General features: G+C 28.5%; 4 protein-coding genes across 19 annotated transcripts in view; 1 reads left to right on the top strand and 3 right to left on the bottom strand.

Moving 5' to 3' along the window:
* Window positions 1-272: 272 nt before the first annotated feature.
* On the bottom strand, window positions 273-8840 carry LOC100879286 (EF-hand domain-containing family member C2). Of its 3 annotated transcripts, XM_076533811.1 has the most exons (15): window positions 8707-8840; window positions 8371-8535; window positions 8029-8179; window positions 7203-7426; window positions 6788-7030; window positions 6005-6231; window positions 4484-4675; window positions 4269-4411; window positions 3139-3335; window positions 2915-3054; window positions 2712-2825; window positions 2434-2613; window positions 1743-1845; window positions 666-810; window positions 273-391 (listed from the first exon to the last, which is right to left on the bottom strand). In XM_076533811.1, the coding sequence occupies exons 1-15, from the start codon at window positions 8758-8760 to the stop codon at window positions 375-377; spliced, it is 2295 nt and encodes a 764-aa protein (XP_076389926.1). In that variant the 5' UTR covers window positions 8761-8840; the 3' UTR covers window positions 273-374. The 3 variants fall into 3 exon arrangements, with proteins under 3 accessions (XP_076389926.1, XP_012139224.2, XP_076389927.1); XM_012283834.2 differs by lacking the exon at window positions 273-391 and having other exon boundaries at window positions 477-810; XM_076533812.1 differs by lacking the exons at window positions 273-391; window positions 8371-8535; window positions 8707-8840 and having other exon boundaries at window positions 478-810; window positions 8004-8140.
* A 96-nt stretch (window positions 8841-8936) lies between these two features.
* Esyt2 (extended synaptotagmin-like protein 2) lies at window positions 8937-20993 on the bottom strand. Of its 5 annotated transcripts, none has more exons than XM_076533810.1 (17): window positions 20840-20993; window positions 19498-19960; window positions 19279-19419; window positions 19111-19187; window positions 18940-19006; window positions 18723-18868; window positions 18523-18643; window positions 18277-18447; window positions 14184-14278; window positions 11594-11642; window positions 11435-11524; window positions 11276-11362; window positions 10890-11048; window positions 10664-10816; window positions 10465-10588; window positions 10122-10404; window positions 8937-10052 (listed from the first exon to the last, which is right to left on the bottom strand). In XM_076533810.1, exons 2-17 carry the CDS (start codon window positions 19825-19827, stop codon window positions 9725-9727), a joined length of 2421 nt encoding a protein of 806 aa, XP_076389925.1. In that variant the 5' UTR covers window positions 19828-19960; window positions 20840-20993; the 3' UTR covers window positions 8937-9724. The 5 variants fall into 5 exon arrangements, with proteins under 5 accessions (XP_076389925.1, XP_076389924.1, XP_076389923.1 ...); XM_076533809.1 differs by having other exon boundaries at window positions 20813-20982; XM_076533808.1 differs by having other exon boundaries at window positions 20743-20982.
* A 799-nt stretch (window positions 20994-21792) lies between these two features.
* Window positions 21793-25815, top strand: TMS1 (serine incorporator TMS1). Of its 6 annotated transcripts, none has more exons than XM_003699482.3 (10): window positions 21793-21991; window positions 22595-22759; window positions 22830-23014; window positions 23087-23296; window positions 23372-23456; window positions 23535-23718; window positions 23802-24002; window positions 24196-24234; window positions 24802-24964; window positions 25044-25815. In XM_003699482.3, exons 1-10 carry the CDS (start codon window positions 21965-21967, stop codon window positions 25180-25182), a joined length of 1398 nt encoding a protein of 465 aa, XP_003699530.1. In that variant the 5' UTR covers window positions 21793-21964; the 3' UTR covers window positions 25183-25815. The 6 variants fall into 6 exon arrangements, with proteins under 6 accessions (XP_003699530.1, XP_012139114.1, XP_012139121.1 ...); XM_012283724.2 differs by having other exon boundaries at window positions 24817-24964; XM_012283731.2 differs by having other exon boundaries at window positions 24820-24964.
* Window positions 25816-26454: 639 nt separating this feature from the next.
* Window positions 26455-27446, bottom strand: part of LOC100879172 (nose resistant to fluoxetine protein 6) — a 34840-nt gene continuing 33848 nt past the window's right edge. For all 5 annotated transcript variants that reach the window (XM_076533815.1, XM_076533813.1, XM_076533814.1 and 2 more), the window contains 3 exons: window positions 27191-27383; window positions 26950-27095; window positions 26455-26863 (listed from right to left, as the gene is read on the bottom strand). In XM_076533815.1, the coding sequence (XP_076389930.1) occupies window positions 26717-26863; window positions 26950-27095; window positions 27191-27383 (486 nt within the window). In that variant the 3' untranslated portion in view covers window positions 26455-26716. The remainder of the gene's footprint in view (window positions 26864-26949; window positions 27096-27190; window positions 27384-27446) is intronic.

The raw sequence follows: 27446 nt of genomic DNA on the forward strand, positions 1-27446 counted from the left end.
TAAAATATGTAGAAATCCGAAAACGTACAAACTGAAAAGTTTAGAAATTCAAAAGTCCATTACATTTAGAAATCTAAAAATTTTTAAATGCGATATATTTAAAATTTTTCAATTTGCTCAAAGTTGAAGACTTAAATTGAGAACATGAGAAATTCTAACGATCGAAAAGTCAAGCGATAGTTGAAGTGTTCCTCAATTCCTCAAAAAGAAGCGTGAATGTTGACCTCATGAATTAGAATAAAATATTCGTAGAATTCTTATTTATCTGCTCTACTATTTATTGAATTTCGTGTCCTTGATATGTTGTGAATATAGCACAGTGTTGTCGATTAACATTTTCCGAAATATTAAAACATTATAGAGACAACACTGTCTTAGCCGTATATTGGACCTAGACATAAACAGTGAAATGTAAATAATTCGCTAAACTTGCGTAGTTTATATTAAAAATTATATTCTATAATAAACAGGACATAGCATACAGAAGCATAAATTTATTACCCCAATAATCCAAGTTTCAGGATTATAGAAATTACATGCAATTTTTAATAAATATCATTTTTATCAAATTATTATTCATTCTGCATCGGCTGTTTATGTGTTTGATATATTCTCGTGATTTAAAATAAAAATTGTTTTGGCAATTTATTTTATAAATTTCTTACACGCAGTGTCAGATATCTCCGTATCGGGAGATTTTATAATTTCTTCTTTTTCTTCGTCTTTGATGTTTAATTCTTTCAGGAAGGCACAACAATTTATGGCAACTAGGGCATCCGGTTCTTTTTCCGACACCCACCAAAATTCCGCCTAAAACAAATTTGATTTTGTATTAAAAAATATTGTTATAAAGGATTACCTGTAACGCTACTCACGATTTTTCTTCCACTCGCAGCCACCTTACGAAAAAAGATTTAGAACAATGTTTGCAGGGTATGAAGTGCACAATAGATATTAGTAAAGCAAATTTTGAAAACAGTTTGTTCTCTTGGCAAAGTCAAGGTTACCTTGGGTTTTTTAAATAGGAATATACATTTTTTTTATTCATAGCTTTAGAGGACATCGAGACGAATTTAAAACACATATTACATGATATTTTTATTAACATATTACTTGAATTACAGAAGAGGAAATGTAAAGTACTTAGCTTTTGACTTTGGTAGAGTAACCATTATTTGATTCCGAAGAGATTACTGAATGTAAACACGCGACTAGAATGTAAGAAAAATACACTTTATTTAATTACATGTTCAAAATACATGCCGTCTTCCATCACGTAATATTCCGGTCTTTTACTTCACATTTCCACTTCTATAAATCAAGTAATATGTTAATAAAAATATCATGTAATATGTGGTTTGAATTCGTTTCGATGTGCTTTAAAGCTATGAATAAAAAAAATGTATGTTCCAATTTAAAAAACCCAAGGTGATCTTGACTTTGCCAAGAGAACAAACTGTTTTCAAAATTTGCTTTACTAATATCTATTTGCACTTCATATCCTTCAAATATTGCCCTAAACTTTTTTTCATAAAGTGGCAAGTGGGAGAAAAATTGCGAGTAGCGTTACAGGTAACATCCTGTATAATCTTCTACAAGATGATAATGAAGTCTTGATTCTTCTATGATAATAAACAATGGTATAAAAATTAAAACATTTCTTTTTAAAATTATTACGCTTCTAAGTTCAAGAAATTAAGTATAGCGTAAAAGGTAATTATTATAGCAATGAAAATACGTACCTTGATATTTGTTGGTACTACCGGAGGAGCAGGATTGATTTTTGTGTTCATAAGTGTCAGTAAGTCAATGTAATCAACTTCTCCGTCCTCTTTTTTGTGAACACTGCATTATTATTAATTATTAATCTTATTCTTTATTCATATATAACAAAATATAATCTTAATAAGAAATTTAGTAACATTCGAAACGTCGACAGTTGAACACTAATTAATTATTCTTAAAACACTATTACTGAACCACGATCATAATATTAGAACATTATTTAGTTTTATTCATTTACAGAAAGAAAAATAGCGAGGGCGATAACGATTGAGAGTATCTTTGTTTAATTATTGGTTTCATTCAGTTAACAAATATCAAAGATTATTCGTTAATCAATTAATCTCATAATGTAAAGTAAATGGTAACTTGTAATAATTGCTTGAATTCAAATTTTAATTTTATTAGTTCTGTTGATAATTTAATTTAATTTAATTTAGTATACCACTGAATACAGTTGCTAAAATTACTTGTGTCTCTTTTAAGGTGAGAAGAGGTAAGAATTAATATTTTTATTTTAACTTGTGAAAAATCACACTTCCGTCAACTTTATTTGTATAATTTAAAATATTTATAACAAGTATTAAACTTGTTATTAATCTACTCATTAAACTAATTATTAAACTAACTATTAAATTAGTATTTACATACCAATCGAGCACGGCATTTATAAGTTCAACATCCAGTGGGACTCTAGCTCCACGAAGTGCAGTAAAAACCGTATTGCGAGGTAAAAATCCCGACCTTTTTCTATCCCAATGATGCAAATCTTCTTCCAGACGATCAAAATCGATCCACAAATGTCGTAAAATTTCTGTATGTATTATTCTCCTGCAAAAAACACAGCATTATGTATTTATAATTTATTAAATTATGAAACTTATTTAAAAAATCATGCTACTTAAAATAATGATGTTTATTAAAATTACCTTATGTATTCTCGATTAAAGAATTCTTTTTTATCGTAAGAAGTAAAGTGTCGTGCAATCGTAATTATTTCATGTTCTGTTATTTTTCCATCTGCATATTGATGTATAGCTTTTCTAAAATTCAAATAGACAATTTATCAAAACTTTTTCGATATATTGTTATTATTAACAATAAATTACCAAAACCAAATTCGTTGAAGTACCTCAAATTTTCGTAAGGTAGTACTTGATAATCTCCTTCGCCTTTTTCCGTAGGTACGTATTGTTGTACAAACTCTTTATAAACTGGTCTTAAGATTTCTCGTAATTTTTCCATAATTAATTTAGCATTAGCTTTTGGAAACTGAACAATAGAAGATAAAATTAATTTATATTTTTCAGATGTAAGAAATTGCATTTTAATAAGAAGTTAAGCGATGTATAACACCTTATCGCAATTCAATTCCATGTAGCGAAGAGCATAAATATCGGCGGTGGTCATTTCGAAAATAAAACCATTCAAGTTTACACGTGCGCCGATGTAGAAATCTTCTGGTTTGTAATATTTCGGTTCTTCGCTTGCAAATATCTCTTGATTCGGTAACATTACACGCATTTTCTTCTGGAACAGACACCGTTTAAAACCTGCAAATAATATCAGAACATTAATTGTTGAAAAATTCATCAATAAAATTTTGTTAATTCTCGTCATTTTTTAATACAGTTTTTAATATACATAAACATTTCTATACGATGAACCAACGTTTTCATATTTTATTATTTGTGCACCTTGAACCAACGTGCACAATTTTTTATTACAATAAAAATAAAAGGATTTCAATCCCAATTACAATAAAAAAATATATAAGGCGAAGTGGAGTAAATTCGTAAACGGGGCAAGTGCGTATACAGGCTATTTTTATTACAGTATGAACGAAATTTCTCCATTTAGTATGTTTGTTTCCTTGTTTTGTTTCGCTATATCCCCTTTTATATTTCAACTAAGAGTACTCGTTTGCAGTATATAGTACTTGCATAATGCAGTAAAAAGCATTTTATAGCAGATTTGTTAATAATTCTGCTCTTGCCCCATTGCACATGAAATAAAGTTTCAAAGTATTTAACTTCAAGTTACGCTCTTACCCCATTTTCGGGGAAAGTGCAGAGTAGTTGACATTTTAAACAATTTCCTATCAAAATCAAAATGTACAAGGAAAATTAAGGTCCTAGTTAATATTAATTAAATAGTAGTAATTGCGCAAAGCGTACTATATCGACGCGTTGATATAGTAGAAGCGTACTATATCTGCTATTTACATAGCAGACTGAAAATACTTACGTTTAAATACCAACTGTACAAAAACCAGTCTGCACTTATCCCACTTCACCCTACTCAAAATTTCACATTTAATTACGAAGATATTAAAAGAAGAAGATTTCACATTTAATTAAGAAGATATTAAAAATGTTAATAAGAGTATCTGACTACAAAGAGTCAAAAATACAAAAATACTTTTTTTCAAACTTTTTTCAAAAGAAATATTTTTGAGAGCGTAAAAAAGTGGAAAGAATTGTCACCTGAATTTCTTCTCGCCAGTTCAAAAATAGAAATAGCGTCGTCCATTAAAAAAACTCTGATAATGAACAATCGATCTTCATTTTCCGGTATGTTCGATATTAATTTCGCTCTGAATCTCAAAACGTAGCTATCGAAACCTTGCCTAAAAATAAACCGATCGAATGATCACAATATTCTAATCGGAAAAAATAATTGCATTTCATAGTAAGCATACTTGTCGTAATATAAAAATTTAATCATATCTGTTTTAGGCGGTTTCGGTAATACACTGAAACAATTTCCGAGAGAATCTTCATATGATCCATAGCCATTGTACGGTGGAATATACTTTTTTACTTCCATACCAACTTCGCCATTCGTTGGAGGTCTCTCCAAAGGCGTAAAATCGTTCAAACCATACTTTTTCCTTTGATATTAAAGAAAATGAGTGTGAAACATTAAAATAATGATTAACATGTTCAATTAAAGTTGTGTACAGGGTGTCTCACAACTCGTGTAAATCCAGGAAAGGGATGGTAGAGGACACAATTTTGAATAAGATTTCCCTTTGCAAAGATAGGGTTTGAAGTTTCGTTTTTGAATTATTAAGCAAAAACACGGACCAATCACGAGTTGTGAGACACTCTGTATAATGAAATTAATATATAAGTTTCTGAATAGAATAAAATGAAATAAATTTTGGAAATGATAATTCATGTTTTTATGAAAAACCTGGGTTTAGGAAGTGAATCTGAGATTTTGGATATCTTGAAATGTGAAAGTTTGAAGGATTTCAAATGTTAAATCAGAAATTTGGGTATTTGGGGATTTAGAAGTTTGATAATTTGGAAGTATACGAATTTGGAAATGTACACATGTGGGAACTTGGAAATTCAAGATTTTGAGAATTTTTTATTATTAATTTTTTAAAGGGAATATATGTATTTTAGAATTTTTAAATTTAGGTATTTAAGAATTTAAGTATTCGGGAATTTCGGAATTCGGGAAATTAAAAATTCGTGAATTTAGGAATTCGGGAATTTAGAAATTCAGGAACTTAGAAATTTGGGAATTTAGTAATTCAGGAAATTAAGAATTCGGGAATTCTAGATTTCGGGAAATTAGACATTCGGTAATTTAGGAATTCGGGAAATTAGGAATTCGGGGAATTAGGAATTCGGGAAATTAGGAATTCGGGAAATTAGGAATTCGAGAAATTAGGAATTCGGTAATTTAGGAATTCGGAAAATTAGGAATTCGGGAAATTAGGAATTCTGTAATTTAGGAATTAGGTAATTTAGGAATTCGGTAATTTAGGAATTCGGTAATTTAGGAATTAGGTAATTTAGGAATTCGGGAAATTAGGAATTCGGTAATTTAGGAATTCGGGAAATTAGGAATTCGAGAAATTAAGAATTTGGGAAATTAGGAATTCGGGAATTTAGAAATTCGGTAATTTAGGAATTCAGGAAATTAGGAATTCGGTAATTTAGGAATTCGGGAATATTAGGAATTCGGTAATTTAGGAAACCGGAAATCATGGAATTCGGGAATTTAGGAATTCGATAATCTAGAATCTAGAAATTTAAGAATTCAAAAATCTGAGAATTCGAAAAATTAGAATTTCGCTACTCTAAGAATTCGAAAAATAAGAAATTCACTAATCCAGTAATTCAGAAATTAAAAAATTTAAAAACATTAGAAATCTAGAAACTTAAAAACTCAGAATATTGCGAATACCCAAATTGAATTTTACCTGTAATATTCCTTCGTAAAAGCGTCCATATCCGTTATAACAATCTTCCTTCCAAAAACGTTTATTTCAGCACCGATGCTGAGTTCATTATCTTTATAAAATTCCTTGCCTTTTTTCTTCGGATACAAAGGATCTACTGTGTAAAAAGCATTCTGTGCATCTTCTCCCATAACATTTAGAACAGTAAAAGGATCTTGTTCTCCAATTGGTGCGAGTTCAACGTAAAACTATATTCAGAAGTCTATTTATTAATTACATAAGTTAGAAAACATTGTTAGGAAGTATATAGGAAGGTTGTCGAATTTATATTAACCAGTTAAGTGTGTTTGACGACTATATCCGTCATGCAGATGTGGCAGAATTTTGTGTCATGACGACTATATCCGTCATGCGTAAAATTTTGTTACAATTTGATATTTAAATTGTAATTTTGGCGAAAACTAAATTATATTCGTAAATTGTAATATGTTTAAAATGTTTAGAGGTCAACATGAAATGAAATAAACAAATAAAAAGTGTAAATGATTTGAGATGAATTCATAAATTCTTGAAAGCTAACTCGTTACCGCTTGATTATCGCGACACACACTGGTGCGCGCTTTGCAAAAAGATCGCCACAGTTAACTGGTTAACTAAACAATTTTAATAAACAATACGATAATTTAATTACGCCAACCCTCCTTCACATATCATTTAAAAAAGTAGTTTCGAAATATAAACTGAACATGTGCTTTATATTGACGAATCAAATCGATATTTCGAAAAAAGAAATTAATATCTTACTTTGGGAACCTTCATTCGTCGCAGAAACATGAAACCTGAATCTCGTCCAGAATTTGGTGGCACATTCTCTTTAATTTGCATTGTGTCATCAGCGAGATAATAATAAATCTCGAGATCGTGAACGAGACCATAAAGATTTATCGTATCATCCCAGTAACCGTAAAATCGAAGTACTTGTCTATCATATTTTAAAAAATCGCCGCGAGTGTCAATTCTTCGATTAGGTTTCTTCGGATATGTTTCCTATTTTGCCAATTTTGAAAATCATTGAAAAAATTGGTCTATTTAAAAATTATTTTAAGTAAGTGAATAAATATAATTTGAGATAAATGAAAACTATTTAGCTTTCACGTATGAAAGATACAGTGATGATCTTTGTTTAATATTTTAGTAACAATTATTATTATACGCTTACACGTTTTAGCAATTCCGAATATGGATCTTTTGGTATATTGATGGGATCTGGTACTGGTATTCCCATACGTTGTAGAAACCTCCTGGTAAATTGATCACAGTCTACAACTTTGTAAACTCTCCCAAATATTTCCAGTTCTTTGCCAATATTTAAATCAATGATATCATAAAATCTGAATCTCGCTGGATCAGGCATTGGGATTCTTTGTCGTTTTACAAGAACACCTATTTAAGTTCGAAGTTTCAATATTTAATTTAGATAAAAAATATATTTAAATAAAATCATCTACTTCTATTAAAAAAAAAATCTCAAATACAGAGACTACCGCTATAATAATAACAATTATAAAATGATTTCTACATTGAAAAATGCATTAAAATTCGTTTGCAACTTTGTTATTTACAAATAACATAATTATCGCCTTTTTCTATATTTAAACCTCATATTGTATGCATAGAAACTAATTATATAATAATTATGATCCTCTATCTTTTTGTTAAATACAAAATTGTCTTATACTTAAAAGCATAAATGAAGAAAGACAAAATAAAAAATTTGAATACAATAAGAGGCTTAAACAATAATTATAATTCTGTACTTCTTTGCTACATAAAAAATTGTTTTTTATACTTAAAAGCATAAATGAAAACAGACAAAATAAAAAATTTGAATACAATAAGAGGCTCAATCAATGTACAACTTGTTAACAACGAAAATTCAATGAAATATAATATATAAAAGATATAATAAGCACAATTATGTTTTATAAAAATGTATAATAACAAAAAATATGATAAATACTGAAGGAAAGGGTACGTCGTTGAACCTTGTTCAAGGCCGCTATTGCTAGTAGGAGGTTCAGAGATTTTCATTGTTGCATCTTCCAAGAAGAAGCTAATATTTACTACCCGAATCTGGTAAGCTGCCTTCCATCTTTCCTGAACAGTTTCTTGAAAGTATGCTTTAAACATCAATCTCTAAAAAAGTATATTTTTAAAAATAAAAATGAGATACTCAGAGTGACAGAATGATATATTTTTTATTATATTTATTAATATTTTAAACACATGTATATTTTATACTCATTGTTGGTATTATTAGATCAATATTAAGTCCGTACAAACTTTTCTTGGTTCTTAAAGTAGTTACTTAATTTTTCGAGTCATACTTGGCCATCATAAGTAATCCAAGACGGCAATTCTAGAACTTCTCCGCGAGCATAAATAGACGGATAGCGAACATTATCTCCTACATCTGATTTTTCGGACAAATAATAAACTCCATCGTGTATCTTCGCGAAATACTGATTTCTATGGAACTTTGTTCGCCCAAGCTAGAAGCGCAGAATATCCTGAATTTATTATACAATTTAAGCTTGTATTTATATATCATATATACATTATAAGACGGCATAAACATTAGCTCTTCATGTGTGACTTGAAAATATTTATTGGTTAATATATCGTGAAATGTCAGTGAATTGTGGGAAAACAAAATGACTTACATTTGTATCAAAATTAAATCCTGGTAAAAAGGGAAGTGAAGGATTACGTTGCATTTTGTAAAAGCTGTATTACACTAAGTGAACACAAATAAATTAATAATAACTTTAGAACGAAATACTTTACAACTTTGCACGTTAGATATTGACGTAAGAATATGAGTTACATCTATATTGTTTTGTTACCTTGGAGATGATTCCATGGACTTGATTAGAGAAATAATTCAGAAAAGTCGCAGTTTGAAATTGCATATATTTATTACTATCAACAGTTTATAGTATTATACTGGTAGTATTTTACCAGTAGGCACAAAACACAAGTATTATGTAATACTATTAGCAAAAATTTGTTCAAATATAATGTATGTGTATATATTACTTTGATTTTTTTTATGTAATAACTTACATATATATATTATCGGTAAAGTGATCAACACTGTGTAACATTAAATATAGATAAATGCATTTTATGTATAAATATTAATATGGCAACAAATATAAAAAAAAAACATTTTAGTAATAAAAATAAAATAAATTTTAGTTCACAATTTTAAACATTTTAAAAACGTTAATAAATTTTTACACAGTATATTAAGCTTCAAATGTTATCAAAAGCGATTTTGATATTGTGCAGATCATAAATGTAACACGTACTAAATACTAATAGTGAAGTAGACATTTGGTATCACTGAAAATATTTCAGAAGTATACATAGTATAAAATAAAAATAAAGTTATACATAAATCAAATTTTACTACTAAAAGCACTTTCTTTTAGTAGTGGACGGTCCAAGTGCAAAAAGATACATGTCATTGTCCTTCTTTTGTCAACTTGTATTGACTAAAGTATCAAATAGTTCGGAACATTTTTAAGTATCTTCAGCTTCAAGCATCTGTCATGTATTATCCCATCAGATCGTAATGTTCAATCAACGCTTTGAAACGCACGGTGGAAATTCAACAGACTGTTTTCGAAAACACGTAAAGAATTGCTCGAATTTCCACTTGCCTTTCCTTATTTTCTAGTCCTTAGTCTCTGGTTGCAAATCGTACCAACTTGTAAACGACTTTGTGACATCAATTTCGCTTAAATTTAAATGTACTTGGCCCATAACGTTGCTTCCAGTCGATAACCAGCCCTTTTGGGTACATACAGTCACTTCTAATGTGCGGGAATTCAGATCAGCTTGAGAAACGACGTACTCAAATTGTTCATCAAACACTGGGTTACAATTATCTTTCATTACTGCTGTTTTACGTTTAGTTTCCTTACAGCGATCAGGAAGAAGGTATAACTTCACATACGGATCCGGTATATTATGTACATCATTTTGTGGTAGAGGTAAATTTCTGTAACGATAAAGCATTTGATTAATAGGTTATAAAGTTTTCCTAATTTTACATCAATAGATTACGTACGCTATTTTATGCACTACAACGATGAGCTTTTGCCTTTGTACACTGTAACGTAATGATAACTGTATTCGGCCTAGCTTGGATTCACCAGCAGATAATGTAATAGCTGAATTTCTATGAGTTAACTTTGGACTTTCATTAAGGGGTGCATTAACGTCAGCGACAATTAATTCCTCCTCTCCTAGAACCTGATCTTCCAGTCCAGCTGCTGTATCTGATCCAGTACTATGCATTGCGCTATTGACGGATTCTTTTGAAGGTTGTTTTTTCAGTGGACTAGGTGGAACTAAACAAAATATTAAGTATACTGTAACATAAACATACACATAAGTAATAATGTACTTACCAGTTCTAGATGATATATTACTAATATTTGATTCCTGGCGTTCAATCCTTTTATTCAATTGATTAATGTCATGATCATCATCATCTTCCTCTGGAGTAGATTCAGGTTCCTCATATTTTAAAATCTGGTAATAAAATAATTTTGGTTATTAATTTTTATTTTTCACTAAATGTAAATAATTTTAAAAAATCATATGTACATTTAATGACATAGAAAGTATTAATTTGCTGTCCGCTTCAGCCATTTGCAAATCGAAAGGCTGCAGTGAAAGTTCTAGATTGTTCTCTTTCAGAAGCAACGAGATATTGTAACTCATTTCTCCTATTATAAGACCAGTTTTTTCATCTGTAATCTAAAATTTGATATGTATTAGACATATAATTTTTATACTGAAAAAAAATAAAATATTAGAAGATATGTTTAACCTTTATGTGCAAAATTCCAGTTTCTGGATTACTAACTAAAAAGGTAAAACCTTGTTCCCATATTGGATCACAAGAACGTAGCATGGTAGCTGTTCTTTTTGTGCTTCCACCAACACTTGCTTCAAGATAAACATCTGGTTGTTTACTTCCTCGAATACACTGAAATGGCACAGTTTATTTAATTTGATTTATTCATTATGATTTTCGAACTCCCATCATATTAATGTTTTAACTGCACAGGAGAGATCAAATGAAACTCTTACAATTAGTGATTAATTATGAAATAATAGTAACTTTTTGATTATTATTTGTCCGACACAGAGGAAACAACTTTTGGGAAGACTAATGCTAACTTACTGTTACAAATTAATGAAGTTTATACTTACTGGTAAATTCTTAGCTGAATCAATATAAAGAATGAGAAGAGCTGTACTCATTGATGTTACACGAAGTTCTTGTGTTTCAATTAGAGCCTGTGTGAATTAAAGAGATGAAATAATCAAAAATGTTTTATACTCATAAAGTATTATACTGAAGATACATACAGTTTTTAGATCAGCAACATTTTTTGAAAGTTGAAACCATGTTAATCTTAAATGAACCATTCCATGTTTAGCTTGTTCTAATGACACCCACTACAAAGATAATATTATTAGTACAATTTATTATTACATATAAAATTATATCTCATAACTTGTACTTACTGTATCAATATTTCCTTTCTTCTTTACTCTACTGACTTCAATTGTAGCCCTATATTAATAAAACAAAATATAATGGTATGTTTAATATTGTAACTTATTTAACATACAATATAAAATTAATGCAAGGTGGTCCATAATTCACTCACAAGTTTAAAGTTGTTATAACTTACATTTGTTCATTTTTATTCCAGCTATTTAAAGTTTAAAAAAAAATTAAAAGATTAAATATGGAATATTTAACCATTTGGCAGAAAATAAAAGTTATAGAATTTTATTTGGGAAAACGACGTCGACTTTTTAGACATTTAGAGACAGCACCGACATTTGAATTTCTGATACAATTAAAAAAATGAAGACATTACAGTCATAATCTTAATAGCTATGGAACATGTTATGAATTATGGATCAACTTAAATTAGCATACATAATAGTGATGGTATAGTGAAGAGTACGCGAATATCTAACATGAGTGGATGAGTGAGTATGCTCAAGAGATGCAGATGCAGTAGAGTCTGGTTAATCATTTGTCATTATTCTCACAAATGCTCGAAATTGGATTGACAAACCACAATATGTTTATTTGATCACACAAGTTCAACCCATACATTCTTTCAAATTTTGTAAGTAAGTATTAATGGACCATTAGCGAGCGAACCAATAGCGAGCAAGCCGATAGCAAGCGGGCCCATAGCGAGCGGATCAAACCGCATTCTTTTGCCAAGTATTAACATTTCACTCATGCTCGTTCTTTCATTTTCGTTCATTCGAATTATTAAAACATCTATCATCCTAAGCGTTTTGATATGGTCCAAACTGTGAACGTTTAACCAATCTCTACTGTATTTAGGATTATGTCAATGATTGTAAGTGTCACAAAACTTGAAATACAAACGTAGGAAAAGTGTTTGATACCGAATGATGAGGATCAAAGAAGTAAGAATCACAAGGGTGTAAGGATACAGTACGAGGCTTAACAGAAAAAAGAAACAAGTTTTTTAACCCTGAATTATGTCCTGAATTAAGTCCTGAATTATGATAATATTATTTTTTTATTTTTCCATAAAAATTGAGATTTCAAAGAAATAGTATTTACAAATCTTATCCCAGTCAAGGCCCATTTAGTTTATAGCAATATTTTAGTGTTAGTAGATGCTACAAAGACCGACAGGTAATAGAAAATTGAAATGTGAGTTTAAGTTTGATGAAATGCAGAATTAATAATTATTCAAAGTCAAAGAGAACATAACATTTTATTATTATAATTTAAGCTAGCGCAAAATTCTTGAGTACAAGATGCTCCAATATGATTATTTTGTTTATTTCAGATTTCTATCAGTTACTATTCTATCTGAAACACCCTGTGTAAATAACCTCTGAAAACGAAAACAAGGCAAATAATCTAATGTACATTATGTATATTCATAGCCATTTAAGTAGCATTCTTCTTATGATACAAATAAAACTTCCTCAAATATATAATAATATGATGACATAAGGTGAGTCATCCAGGCTTTAAATTTTAAATATCTTCATTGTTTTTTATAATAAGAAAAGATATATCAAATAAAAATATTTGTTTTAGAGAAACAAGTACAACAACAAAGACAAACCCCCAAATGCACCAACCTCTTCTAGATGCTATATACAACAAAATATCCTAATCTTCAATATATACTCTACATATTTTCATATTTTTGCAAAATCGTCTTTACATGCACTATAGTAGCATTATAATTTTTATTTTTGAAAATACTGCATAGCATACTCGGATACAACGTGGGCCTCTTTGCTGGCTTTATTTAATTAGAAGAAAGCGTAAGAGAAAAAGTGGCTAGGTTAGACTTTCTTTAGGTTACTAAGTCCTAAGTTCTCCTTAATTCATCCCAGCATCCTAAGTTCTGAGATTCCTGGGTTTCCAGATTCCTAGGTTTACAAATCCCTAGATTTACAAACCTCTAGATTTGTAAATCAGATCCTCAGATCCCTATATTGTCAGATCTCACTTTGTAGATCCCTGTGTTTCTAAATTCCTAGATCCTCAAATTCTTAGATCTCCAAATTCTTAGGTCTCCTTAGGTCTCCAGATTCTTAGGTTCCCAGATTTCTTGGTCTTCAGATCCCCAGGTTTCTAGATTTTTAAGTCCTTGGATCTCTATGTTTTCAAATGTTTAGGTTCCCAGATGCGTAAGTCCTAAGTTTTCTTTAGGCTGAGTGCCTATCACTTAGAGACATAGGGAAAGCCTAAGAGTACCTGGGTTCTATGATCTAGAACTTGGAAGGAAACTATGATATAGTACCTCAGAAAAACCTAGGTAGGACTTAGAGTCCTAGGAAAAACTTAAGAAGAACTTTGGCAAAGCCTAGATAATTCCCTCCCGAATGTTCCCAAAATCAAAGGCAAATAATAAGGAGCTTTTCCTCTTACGCTTATTCTTAATCAAAAGAAGCCTATGCTACACCTGAGCATACATAACTTATAGCACAGAATAAGGAGTAACATTCTTCTAAACTAGAAATGTTTCTACATTCTATACGAGCTTCTAAATGCATTCTATGCCTGAATAATTATACTTGTTAGAAGCAGCAGTACCTGCCAAGTGGATCATCTTGACCAGCGTTATCTTTGTCAAACAGGTGGATAAGCACCATGTTGTAGCAAGCTCCCAAGCTCTTTTCCATTAAAAACTGTTATCATATAATTTAGTTTAGTTTCTTTTATCACATTAGTCATTCATGTGAAACAAACAAATTGGTTTTTAAAAAGAGCCGCGAATGTATGATTCCCGCGTATCCACATACCGGAGTTGATCATTATCTAGATAAAAGATTATCTGAATGTAGATTCTAATAGAACATACACACACATTTTGTGTTTAGATAATGTCCAGCTCCAGTACTTGGATACCTGAGTATAATAAATTTATGGCTCTATTTTTAAAAAACAATTTATAGGGTTATTACATTGCTATATGTTATAAAATTAACTGAAACTTGAGTAAATATATATTATAATCATGTAAATGTTGGTAGATTTATTACCAAAAACTATATTTTTGCTAAATTAATTATTAATTATTGAACTGATTAAAAATTTAAATAACAAAATTTATAGTTAAAATAAAATAAAATTATTACATTTGTTATAGTTCTGATAAATAAATTCTGATTGCAATAAAAATAATTAAAGTAAATTCAACTGAAAGCCAAAATATATATATATATACACAATTACAAAACATATAGCACATTATTAGCAATTTAAATTATTTTTACACATTACTAATAATCACATTAATACAACATCCATAGTATACTAAGTTAACGTGTAATACAATAATACTAATTAGAATTTATCATTTCTGTTTAGTAATCAATTATAATGCAACAAAACTACCTCAAAATTAAGTTACAACTATAAAACGTTCCGCGTTCAAAAGTTATACCATGTTATCAAGAAACGTAAACGTATTGTGTGTAAAATAAAATCTAAAATTTACACAGTAATCTTATTCTCGTCCTAAGGAGTAATGAATTACAGTCGGTGTGGAAAGTATTCGTACAGCGACCAATTTTAAATAAAATGTTGTGCGTAAACGTCAATTACAAATTTTAAGGGGAAAAAATGATGAATAAATATTCTTGGGTGTTTGTAGAAAAGATGTCGTGAAAACTAAATTTTATTTTCTTCAGGATTAACAAAAATATACAATAAGAACAATTGAATGTAAGAAATCGTCGCACAGAAAGTATTCGTACAGTTATGAATAATGAAAAATAAACTAATAATGTAAAACATAACACGATCTTCGGATTGTGGCGAATAAAAACAAAAATTATTAGTTTGTACAGAGCACTAATAGAAATAAGTTGGTTTATAATATACTGCAATATGGGTCGTAAAAGTCGCGAAACGACGGAAGAAGAGCGAAAAATTATTATTCGATTACACAATCAATGTAAATCACTTAGTGAAATTTCTTCCATAGTGAATAGAGCAAGATCTACCATTCAAAGCATAATTGATAGATTCGGAGAACGAAAAACTGTATCAAATAAAAGGAGAAATGGGCGTCCGCGTAAGATAAACGAGTATGATCGACGACTAATTATTCGTAAAGTGAAACAAAACCCACGTATAACTGCTGTACAAATTGCAACGGAACTTAAAAACAACACTGGCATAGATGTGTCAGCTAGTACTGTGCGTGACTATTTGAGAAGTAGTGAATATCATGGTCGAATAGCACGAAAAAAGTATTTTGTAAATAATTCTTACTAACCGTAAGAAAAGATTAGAATTCGCGAAACAACATATTAATACTCCAATCGAATATTGGAATAAAGTAATTTTTACTGACGAAAGCAAATTCGAAATATTTAACTCTAAAAAAAGATTTACAGTGTGGAGGAAGAAAAATACACAGTTCAAAAAAGAAAATTTGCAACCGACGATAAAACATGGAGGAGGATCTGTATTAGTCTGGGGTTGTATGAGTGCAAATGGAGTGGGATCTCTACATTTTATTGACGGTATTATGAACCACACAGTTTATACTGATATTTTAAAAGAACATCTCCATGCTAGTGCAAATAAAATGGGTCTTAAAAACAATTTTATATTCACACACGACAATGATCCAAAGCATTCTGCATATAATACAAGGCAATAGGTATTATACAACACGCCAAAATATTTACAAACGCCACCTCAATCGCCAGATATCAATCCCATAGAACATCTATGGGATTACCTCGAAAAAAAAATACGTAATCATAATATTTCGTCAAAAGAAAGTTTAAAAATCGCTTTGTTAGAGGAGTGGAACAAAATAGAACCGGCTGTAACATCCAATTTAATAAATTCCATGCCAAGAAGACTCAATGCTATTATAAAATCCAAAGGCAATCCTACAAATTATTAAAATATAAAAAATATATTGTTCTTTTATAGTTTATTTTTCATTATTCATAACTGTACGAATACTTTCTGTGCGACGATTTCTTACATTCAATTGTTCTTATTGTATATTTTTGTTAATCCTGAAGAAAATAAAATTTAGTTTTCACGACATCTTTTCTACAAACACCCAAGAATATTTATTCATCATTTTTTCCCCTTAAAATTTGTAATTGACGTTTACGCACAACATTTTATTTAAAATTGGTCGCTGTACGAATACTTTCCACACCGACTGTAAATTCGTATCTTATAAAATAAAAAATTTAGCCGATCCTCGTGGAGACTATTTATGTTGAGAAGGCATTTGCATTCAATATGCTTTTTGAAACAGTATCGTCCTGGCGACCAATGATCAAATATGTATAGTGAAGAATGAATAAATTTATTATGAGTTTATTTGCTTCCATTTATATGTAATCGATTAATCGAAAAATGATACTACCATATTTGACGTGTATGATTATATAACCAAATTTTATATACAAAAGAATATTACAAGAAACGTTGGTGTAATAAGATGATTAAACCAAGGTCTGCTATGTATTTGTTAGATGCTCTACAACCTTTAAGTACTTAGCCATTAAGAGTTGAAACAAGTTAGTTATGATTTTACTCCAGTGCTAAAACATCTAGTATTATGTATGATAAATTTAATGTCATATATATATTATAAAGCACTAAATGATTGATGATACAATGAATATGCATTCAAACACCACTCACATATCTAATATTAAGAGCAACTCAGAAGCTATAAATTAATTAATCATTATGAATAAGTTCATTGAATTTTGAACAACATGATGTTGTTAGAAAGTAAAATTTCTTGAAAGAAGTAATTTTTAACCGTTTAACTTCTGAACTGTTCAAATACCATAAATTAACACAACACAAACATGCCTCTGTTTTACATAAATAATAGCAATATTTTTAATGTGCATTATAAATAAAAATATATTATAAAAATAAGTGGGGTGTAATTAAATAGCAAATATATTAATATAAATCAGGTTCCAATCATTTAAATATTTACTAGAATAAAACAGTGACATAGTAAATAAAAGAAGATAATAAATTTGTGTAATGCATTTTATCTTTAATACAAAGCTTTTGTAAAATAAACGTAAAACACTATATTTTCATACCTTCCAAGACTTTCATCACCCTTAGTATCATCATAGTCCCACAGCAGCACAGTAATTTGTTGAGCAATGGCCGACATCACAGCACACTGGTTCCACATAACACATCACACGTAACATACATACATACGTACTTACTATGAAACTGAATTAGATTAATATAAATTAAGATGTTTCCAGTCTATAGAATTAAAGCTCTAGCTATTGTAATATAATAATATTATGCATTTCTAGAATAAAGAACAATTCACTCATTTATTGAAGTATATTAAATCGTTACAATATTAGACTGACAACATCCTATAAGTGGTGTATAAACATAGAAAAACAATAAGACTAATATGATGATAAAATTATGAAGCTAAATTGCGAAATCAAAAAAAACAATGTAATGTCTTAAGATATTGTATATGTTCTTAGGTAATAAATACTTACTAAATTGTGTTTCCATACATTTAAAAAACTATTTCTTACCATGTAAAAAATGTTATACTTGAAAATTTGTATGACTTTGAATGAAAAATTTTAGTCAAAATCGTGCAGTAAATATTTAACTTCATGTAAATGTAGGCTGTACATACCTCACACCAGAAATCCCATTTTGGATTTACAGTATTATCGATCGTTTTTGTTCTAAATTCTTGTGCTCCAACATTTATAACAGCATACGGATCGGATTTACCTTTACCCAACACTCCAATATCTTTCTTCATGAGATGCTTTGCTTCTACTACATGAATTCTTAAAACGCCCTGTACAAAGAATAGTTTATTATTTTATGTTTGCTTATGTTTAAAATTATGAATGTTTATAAATATATTATTTACTTCAGGCTCTGGTATTTTTAATGATTCAACTGGTACTGAGTCGCTTAATGGGATAACAATTTTATTTGGTAATACTACAAAAGCTCCTATTTGTTCAACTATTGTTTTCCTTAAAATCTCACTGTAAAAAGTTATTAATAATAATTATTAATAAATTGGAAAAATCATATATTAATTTTTTAGTACATTGTTATTCTTACTTAAATCCGGGTAAATCAAGAACATCTGCTATTCCCACCAAGTTAAAGTTAATAGCTGGGGGGTTTAGGAAAAATGCTTGAACACCTCCAACTATTGGCATTGCAGATAATAATGGTTTCAAAACTATTCTCATCATTCCACGTATCTAGAAATTAATAATAAATGTAAGTAATAAAATAACAGATGATAATAGTACTTGTATTCATCAGTAGTTACCTGAAAATCTTTAATGCCACCTTTTATATTTCCAACAGAAAACGTAATATCACAATCCCCTGCATACCTATAAAATTATTTAGGAGAATATTAAAAGGTAATATCAAAGAAATATTAGGAGTAATAAATGTAATAAAACAGAAAATATTAATATAAATAAATAACACATACATAAGGTCAGCATCTATAATAACTTCATTTCTTGAGGTGTTTTTATCATATGCTTTAATTCCATAAATTTTTAAGGGCTATAAATACAAATACAAATTAATTATTGTATGTATAATTATGATAATAATATAGATACCAATTGACAATTAAATACCAACATCAACTTACAATGCGTCCCAAAACTAATCTTTCAAATTGAAACCCTTTTACTTTATACTCTGCCAGTTTCTCAACAATAGCAGGCTCTATAGTTTGCTTACAAAGTTCACGAGAAAATTGATTAATGCTTGGCCAGACTTTATATAAAACCTTAAAAAGTAAATTAAATTAAATTCAAGAATAAACCAGCAAGAATAAAGGAAAACTTTAATAATAAAATTGTCATACTTTATTCAACCATTCAGCCCTATCAAAATCAGGAAAGTAAACCCAGGAAGGTAGTTCATTTAATCGATCAATTATTAATTCTTTTTCTTTGGCCATTACAGTGGCTTGTGCAGTAATTACTCTTAACTCATTATCTTTTCTACGTTCTTGTTTCCATGCTGCCAAAGCAATTGGTGCAATTAACCAAGCCATATTTAAATTTAGATATCCCCATCCCCAAATAATACCAGCAGTTGCCAACTTGGTTAAAAATGATATGGTCAATGAACTTATGGTCATATATGGCCAGTTTATTTTAGGGCGCTTACTATCTTCGCATTTGTCTTCCATTTTATTAAATAATTAATAAGTTATAATTTATCAATATTTTATTTCTTATTGTGTTTTCTAATAATTTACATAACTTTTGTTATGTATAAAAATAAATTCTTTGTTTTTCAGTTAATTTATCCTTTTAACATGCCTGTGAAAGAAATAATACATTTATCCATGAAAAATTTCCTTAACAATATAAATCTTTTAATGCAATACAATATCATGTAAAAATGAGATAGCAAAAAGAAAATTAAAACAATCATTTTACCAGTTACTTTATAAATGATTTATTATTATATTTAATATATAATAAATTTTGTAGATAAAAAACAAAGAAGCGAAACAAAGAGCGATAAAAGTAACAATTATTTATTAAGTTTATTTGTAATTATCTAGATATTTGTTATTATTCATAAGTGATACAAATTACGCTTAAGAATGACATTAATCATGATAATCATGAAGTATAATTTGACATCATAATTATAGCTTTTCAAGTTGATCTGATAATCATGAACTGTTATCATATCAAATATGTTATGCTGATAAAATAAAAATTACCTCTAAATATTTATATATAAGTGAATACAAATGTTCAGTAAGATGTAATTCAAAATAAAATTAAGTATAAAATAACTTTAACGAAACTATAAAAATTCTTTAAAATTATATTTAAATAAGTTGTTATTAATTAGTTTAAGCAACATTTAACATCTTAATGTAACATTTGTACAATTAAAGTTATTAGCAAAGTTTTTCGTTTATAAGCACCTATTAGCATTTATAAGCAAGTAATTAGAAGCATGTATTAAAAGTCAAAAATACGCACAAAAATTTTATATATATACGCAGTAACTATCACATTATAGGCAGTAGATTATGCAATATTTAAAATTAGTTTATTTCTTAAAATAGATTATAAATGCGTACACGTGTTATTTATAGCTTAAAATTAGTTTTATGTGTAAATTTCAAGTTATATGCAAGTGTTATAACGAACTTCGTTCCGCTAATAATTTGCGCTTACACCTCCAACAATGTTGAAGTATCAACGTGCTTTGGATGACCTCATACATATATCGAGTTATTAGTCACATTTCAACCAACTTGAATTGCAATGGTTCCAATTTCTTTTACAGAGGTCAAACGTGTTTAAAAACCAATCAGTTATTACATTGCATGCAAGGAAATTTAAGAAATCCAAAAATATTGAAACACGTAATCATCTATGAAATACCTCAGCAATTGCATGTTTTTATGGAATTAGATGAATTTTATAAAAGTAACTTAATATCGCGATTACTGATTTATTTTTATACAAAAATTATAATTTATAATAGATGAAAATCAAAGCTTTAATTAACACTTGTAACAAGTATTTCATCAATTTTTTTCTTTAAACCCCAAACGATTTTATTTCGTTTTAAATAAATACTTTAAAGTTATTTTTAAAACTATCAATTACATGAGTTTTTAAATTCAGCTCAATTGTTAAATTTTTTTATGTAAAATATTACAACAAACGTTCGTAGTTGTATATTGATTATAAATTGTGTTTACATCGTCAAGTTCGATTATTCGTTCTATGGAAAGTCATACTTTTTTGCATTCCGCGCAAATCGATTAAATTCAAAGGTCTTTGAAACATATATATTTATACATTTTTTATACAATTATAAAAGTCAGATCGCAAAATTGGACTCTATAGCATCATGTATAATCATGTAAAGAATATTTTAAGAAAGAAAGTATGAAAAGATGTTGCTTTTTCGCCTCAAAATTCTTAGTCAATGAAATTGCTGCTGTCTTTGTCTTTTCTTTACAGAGCGACGAAGAGAGACGAGGGTTTCCCAGTTTCCTCATATGCGGTCCTAAATCTACTTTATTTGGTTCATTATGCTTTGTTCATATGCCTCCGAACTCATGTAAACTCTGATAAAAGACAAATCTACATTAATATTTTGTCTATGATAAAAGTATATGCGCATATGTCAGCTGATACCAAGAAGTGGTTTACCTGGCTTACTTATCTGTCAGGACGCCATTGTTATTGTATTGTTTGTTCTTTTGTAATATATGGTGCAATTAATGATAGTGTAAATTGTACGTCTTATTATATTATTCAATAAACTGATCAAAGAAGAATACCACAATGGGTCTCATTTGTTCCACGGCCCAGGTAAAGGAGTAAATAAATAATGTTGAATTTGTTGCAGTCGAAAAACATTTCACATACAAATTTCGACTTGAATTTTTGTTATAAATCTAATTTGTTAGGTTTAAAAGCTATATTTCGACATTATACTTTTTCTTTAATAAATCAGTATTAAACCAAAGTTTGGTTGTAGTGCAAAAATCTCATTATGTCTTTAATTGTATTATTACCTTGTGCTATATTTCTAAGCACTATAGAGAAACACATCAATATTCTTTTAACATGCAAATGTTTGTACTTAAACAATTTTATTGAAATATTCAAAGGCTGAATAAATTTTCCTTATACAAATTTATATTTTTTAAATATTGTAACATATTTTCAAAGTTTATTATACATATAAAAGACATTAATAATAAAAAAAATAAAATGACGAGAATGACTATCCAAACTATAAATATGAAGATATTATGATAAGAAAGATTATTGGATAATAGTTATTAAAAGATTCAAAGAATGAATAACAAGTGTTGGTCTGAGATTCTGAATATCATTAATGCTTATTTATTCAGTATACAGGATGAGCCATTACATAATTTATATCAATTTGTATGTTTTGTTATACAGCTTGCCTGCCTTTGTGGGAGCACAGCCTGCAGTTTCTGTTGTTCCCAATGTCCAACTTGCCGTAATAGTACAAGTACTCGCATTATGTATGCACTACTATTAATGTTGGGTACTATTGCTGCTTGTATTACATTGGCTCCTGGTTTACAGGATGCCCTGAAAAAGGTACTTTGAAACACAGGATCAAATTATTTCTGAGAAATGTACATATTCTTTATTTGCATTATAATTGCAGGTACCTTTTTGTTCCAATAGTACAAATTATATTCCTTCAACATTTGCCGTTGATTGTAAATCTGCTGTTGGTTACTTAGCCGTGTATAGAATATGTTTTATCATAGCTCTTTATTTCTTCTTGATGTCAATAATAATGATCAGAGTAAGAAGCTCTAAAGATCCTCGGGCTCCTATACAAAATGGGTATGATAGATTGTACTATTATGTGTTGTATGTTCTTGAAGAATAGTTTTATTGTGTGATTTTCTATTCCAGGTTCTGGGCTATTAAATATCTTTTAATAATTGGTGGAATTATTGGTGCCTTTTTTATTCCTGAAACATCATTTGGAGTAACATGGATGTATTTTGGAATGATAGGAGGTTTTCTCTTTATTATTATTCAGTTAATTCTTATAGTTGATTTCGCCCATTCATGGGCAGATGCTTGGGTAGGAAATTATGAAGAGACTGAATCAAAAGGATGGTATGTATAGTCCTGTATAGCATCATTTTTTGTTTAATTTATTATAAAATGTCTATAATTTAATGGATTACACAGGTATGCTGCACTTTTGGGAGCAACACTGTTTAACTATGCTGTTTCTATCACAGGAATTGTATTGCTTTATGTATACTTTACACATGTAAGATTCTGTCATCTTTTAACGTAATTTAGTTGTTACGTTAGCATTATTAAAATCTGTTGTCTTTTTCAATTGTAGGCAGATAGTTGTGAATTGAACAAATTTTTCATATCATTTAATCTGATCTTGTGCGTAATTACTAGTGCCATATCAATTCTTCCAATAGTGCAAGAACATTATCCACGTTCTGGCCTGCTGCAATCATCTATTGTTTCATTATATGTTGTTTATCTAACTTGGAGTGGAATTTCAAACAATCCAGGTATATGATTCACTTTAATTAATGTATCTACATTAATGATATTTATATGCATTTCTAGATATTAAATATTTTGTTATTTACAGAGCGTACATGTAATCCTGGATTCCTACAGTTGATTTCTGGCAATGATCCTGATGCTCAAAATCGTGTTGCTTTTGATAAAGAAAGTATCATTGGTTTAATCATATGGTTCAGCTGTGTATTGTATAGTTCTTTACGTACTGCATCCAAATCATCCAAGATTACAATGTCCGAGAACGTTCTGGTTAAGGATAATGGAGCTGGTATGTAAAAATATAATCTATATGCAATTTATAGTTACTGGATGCTGTCTGTACTTTAAATTAAACAGTCTTAAAGTAAATTAAATTAACTCTAACTATTTATATTTTTTAGAAATATTATGTGTTTATACTTTTAAACGTATATTAATAATTTATTAAAATCTTTTTAATTAATTACTTTTTCTTTGTACAGTTAGGAATACAGAAGACCAGAATCTTATAGACAATGGAGGTAGGCACACACTATTACGTTAAAATATATTTTAAATTTGATATTTTTATCTTTTCTATTTTATTTTATCATTGAAAAATTTATCACCATGCTACATGTATGAAACTTTATATTTTTACATGTTCATGTAAATTTATTAGTTAATTTTTAATTTTTAATAGATATAGTATATGTAGTAGTTGTTGCGCGCCAAATAATAGGTTTTGCGAAAAATATAAGATATATTTCCAAAGTTTATAGTTTTTGGCAAATATAATATGTTTACTTTGTAATTAGCGTGTGTCTGCTTTCCCTGTTTTATATATTTTCGCTTTTCATTTTCTGATACTTTCTTTTGATTTATCGAATATTAGTAGTTAGTGTTTTACGATGAACATTAGAAATTTTTATTTTAGTATAATTATGATGTTATAAAATATTGGTTATTAAACATTTTGTAAATATTTGTGATAGTACCTGGTGATGTTACTATGCTAATAATCCTAACAGGCACATTTGAGAAATTGATAAAACACTGTAGTTAGATGTTTTCTTTGAGTTATTTCTCGTTTTCCTAAATGTAACCAGATTATACTCCGGTAGAAGGTCGTAACCCGGATTCTGAGGCTGGAAACGAAGCAAAAGTTTGGGACAATGAAGAGGAGTCGGTAGCTTACAACTGGAGTTTCTTCCATCTTATGTTTGCTCTTGCTACTTTATATGTCATGATGACACTTACAAACTGGTATAAGTAAGTATTTTATTATTTATTTTAGAACAAAATTGTGTAATCTTTTGTTCTAAACATCTAAATAATAATTATTTTACAGACCAAATTCCAATCTGGATACTTTGAATTCCAATGTTGCTTCCATGTGGGTGAAAATTATATCTTCCTGGATGTGCTTAGGATTATATGTTTGGTCATTAATTGCTCCTGCGGTATTAACAAATCGAGATTTTTCTTAAGTATCTGAAGAATTTAAGTTCAGAAAATTGGAAGCAGTAATAGACAGGTATATAAATTCATATATTATATAAAATAACCACTGTTGAAATGCTTTCATGTATATTACCAATTACACATATTATTATTTACTAGTTTTTGAAAAAATATTGAATTTAAAAAACACATATGAACAGAAAATCCTATTATAGAGTTATTTCCGACGTAGTTGTACCTTTTACAATTATTTTATTTGATTATAATACGTAACTGAAAGTATATTAGTAATATATTTCTAATTACCAGTCATAATATATAATTAATAGTTAAGTACTATAAAGCTTCATTAATGCAATAAATGATTACATGTATCTATTACACGATTCTGCTTTTAATCATTAATATATACGAATAATGTTTCTAGAAATAAGAATACAATGAATAATAGAAATTTCTACTTTTAATACTTTAAAAAACGAAACATTATTATTACATATTATATTGATCTCAATTTAAATGCTCGTTGCGTCTCGTATGAATTACTTTAACCTTTTTATTTTATTTTGACTTTCGTTTATGTTGTTTTTTCGTAATTCCGGTTTTTGCCATGTTTATGTATTTAAGAGTTTATAATAAAATCATCATTTCTAAATGATTATACTGTAAATATTATTAAACACATTGTTGTTTTTTATATTTGTAAGTTAAGGTTTCTTAAAATACAACCATAGTATTGTAGTTACATTTTTATATACATATGCATTAAAACCCCTGTATCTACAGACATAGGTTGCAAGATTTTTTGCAGACATTTGAAATTGAAAATAGCAATGAATGCTACTAAGATTCGGGGGTTTCATTGTATGAAGTAATTAATATTCTCTTAGTGAAGGTTGTATAATCTTTTGCAAATAGTAATATGTTTTAATTAAAATAAGTTGCACTATAATAGCAAAATATATTTAAGTAATATATACGCATGCATATTTAAAAATTTTATATTTTACCTATTCTGTGTTCAACCTGTTAAATGTTATAACAATTGTAAACAGATATATGTCATTTTTCACTATATTCTGAATTGGGATAATAAAGGATATAAATTCAGTAATTTAAATGATATATTAATATTTTAATAATAATCAATAACTATGACAAAGAATAAGATAACAAAATTTTCCAATAGAAAATTAAAAAAGAACGAAACATCGGATTTGTTAAATGATATATTTTAAAATAGATTTTCAAACATAATATAGTAATAAAAAAGGTATTTGGAAATAAATAACATTGGATTAAATTAATTAGGTACAAATTGTACATAAAATTTATAATATTTTGTAAATATATAAAATTAAAATTACAAAAATAGATATTTACAAGTATTTATATAAATCGTGAAAATATTTATATAAATTACAAATATTCTTAATTATTATATCTTAATTATTGTCATAAATGAGGGCAAGTCTAGAGATTTTAATTGCAAAAGGTGAAAATTTTAAACATTATTTACAATAGTTTTGATTGTACAAATAAATATTTGGTAAAACACAGTTATTGTATTTTCAGTAGTTTTGTCGTAGGTTCTGGCACTGGAGATTTTTTCATCAGATAATTTTTAATATTTTGCACTGGTGTATCAACTAGTAAAGTAAGAGTTATTGATAAGACAATAATCCATACCAATTCGTTCAAGTTGAACTGCAAAGAAATACATTCTAACATTATATCTGTACTTGTATATGATATATTGAAGTTTATATAAAAAAAAAATGTGAATAACTTACTTGCATACTAAAGAATTCATAATGTTCAGCACTTCTGGTTTTTCCTACATTGTAAAAATATATGGGAAATTGGGTCAGATATATCGCATAACTGATCCTCGTAGTGATCAAAAATCCTTTCCATGATAAAAACCTACTAAGCCAACCTGAAATTATATGTATATTTTAGTTTACTCTGAACGTATACATTTTTTCAAACAACCATGTTCAAGAACATACTGGTTCTTTCTAATACAATTACCATTTGTATTTCCTGTATAGTGCATTATAATGACCCAAGCAAAAATGGCACACCAACCAATAGGTGCAAATGCATTGTACATCGCTGCATCTACTGCATTATATTTGTAACTTATTGATCCCATGTGTGCAGGACCAAAAAATGCTAAACAGAACATTATCGTGCACACAATCCAACCTATTTGTACAGATGTCTAAACAGATATAAAAATCTATTAAATTGAATGATTTCATATTTTGAAAATGTAGGTATCTTT

This window comes from Megachile rotundata, chromosome 7 (assembly GCF_050947335.1).
Source record: "Megachile rotundata isolate GNS110a chromosome 7, iyMegRotu1, whole genome shotgun sequence".
Classification (NCBI taxonomy): domain Eukaryota; kingdom Metazoa; phylum Arthropoda; class Insecta; order Hymenoptera; family Megachilidae; genus Megachile; species Megachile rotundata.

Coding starts and splice junctions, on each gene's coding strand:
- LOC100879286 (XM_012283834.2), bottom strand. CDS start 8,760: ATGCAACGTAATCCTTCACTTCCCTTTTTACCAGGATTTAATTTTGAT. Junction 2,826..2,914: donor CTACCTTACGAAAATTTGAG/GTACTTCAACGA, acceptor TTTGAATTTTAG/AAAAGCTATACATCAATATG. Junction 811..1,742: donor TAGTACCAACAAATATCAAG/GTACGTATTTTC, acceptor AATTTGTTTTAG/GCGGAATTTTGGTGGGTGTC.
- Esyt2 (XM_076533810.1), bottom strand. CDS start 19,827: ATGGAAGACAAATGCGAAGATAGTAAGCGCCCTAAAATAAACTGGCCA. Junction 18,448..18,522: donor TAAAAATACCAGAGCCTGAA/GTAAATAATATA, acceptor TTCTTTGTACAG/GGCGTTTTAAGAATTCATGT. Junction 11,525..11,593: donor AGAAAGGAAATATTGATACA/GTAAGTACAAGT, acceptor TTATCTTTGTAG/TGGGTGTCATTAGAACAAGC.
- TMS1 (XM_003699482.3), top strand. CDS start 21,965: ATGGGTCTCATTTGTTCCACGGCCCAG. Junction 21,992..22,594: donor TCATTTGTTCCACGGCCCAG/GTAAAGGAGTAA, acceptor TTTGTTATACAG/CTTGCCTGCCTTTGTGGGAG. Junction 23,719..23,801: donor TGGAATTTCAAACAATCCAG/GTATATGATTCA, acceptor TGTTATTTACAG/AGCGTACATGTAATCCTGGA.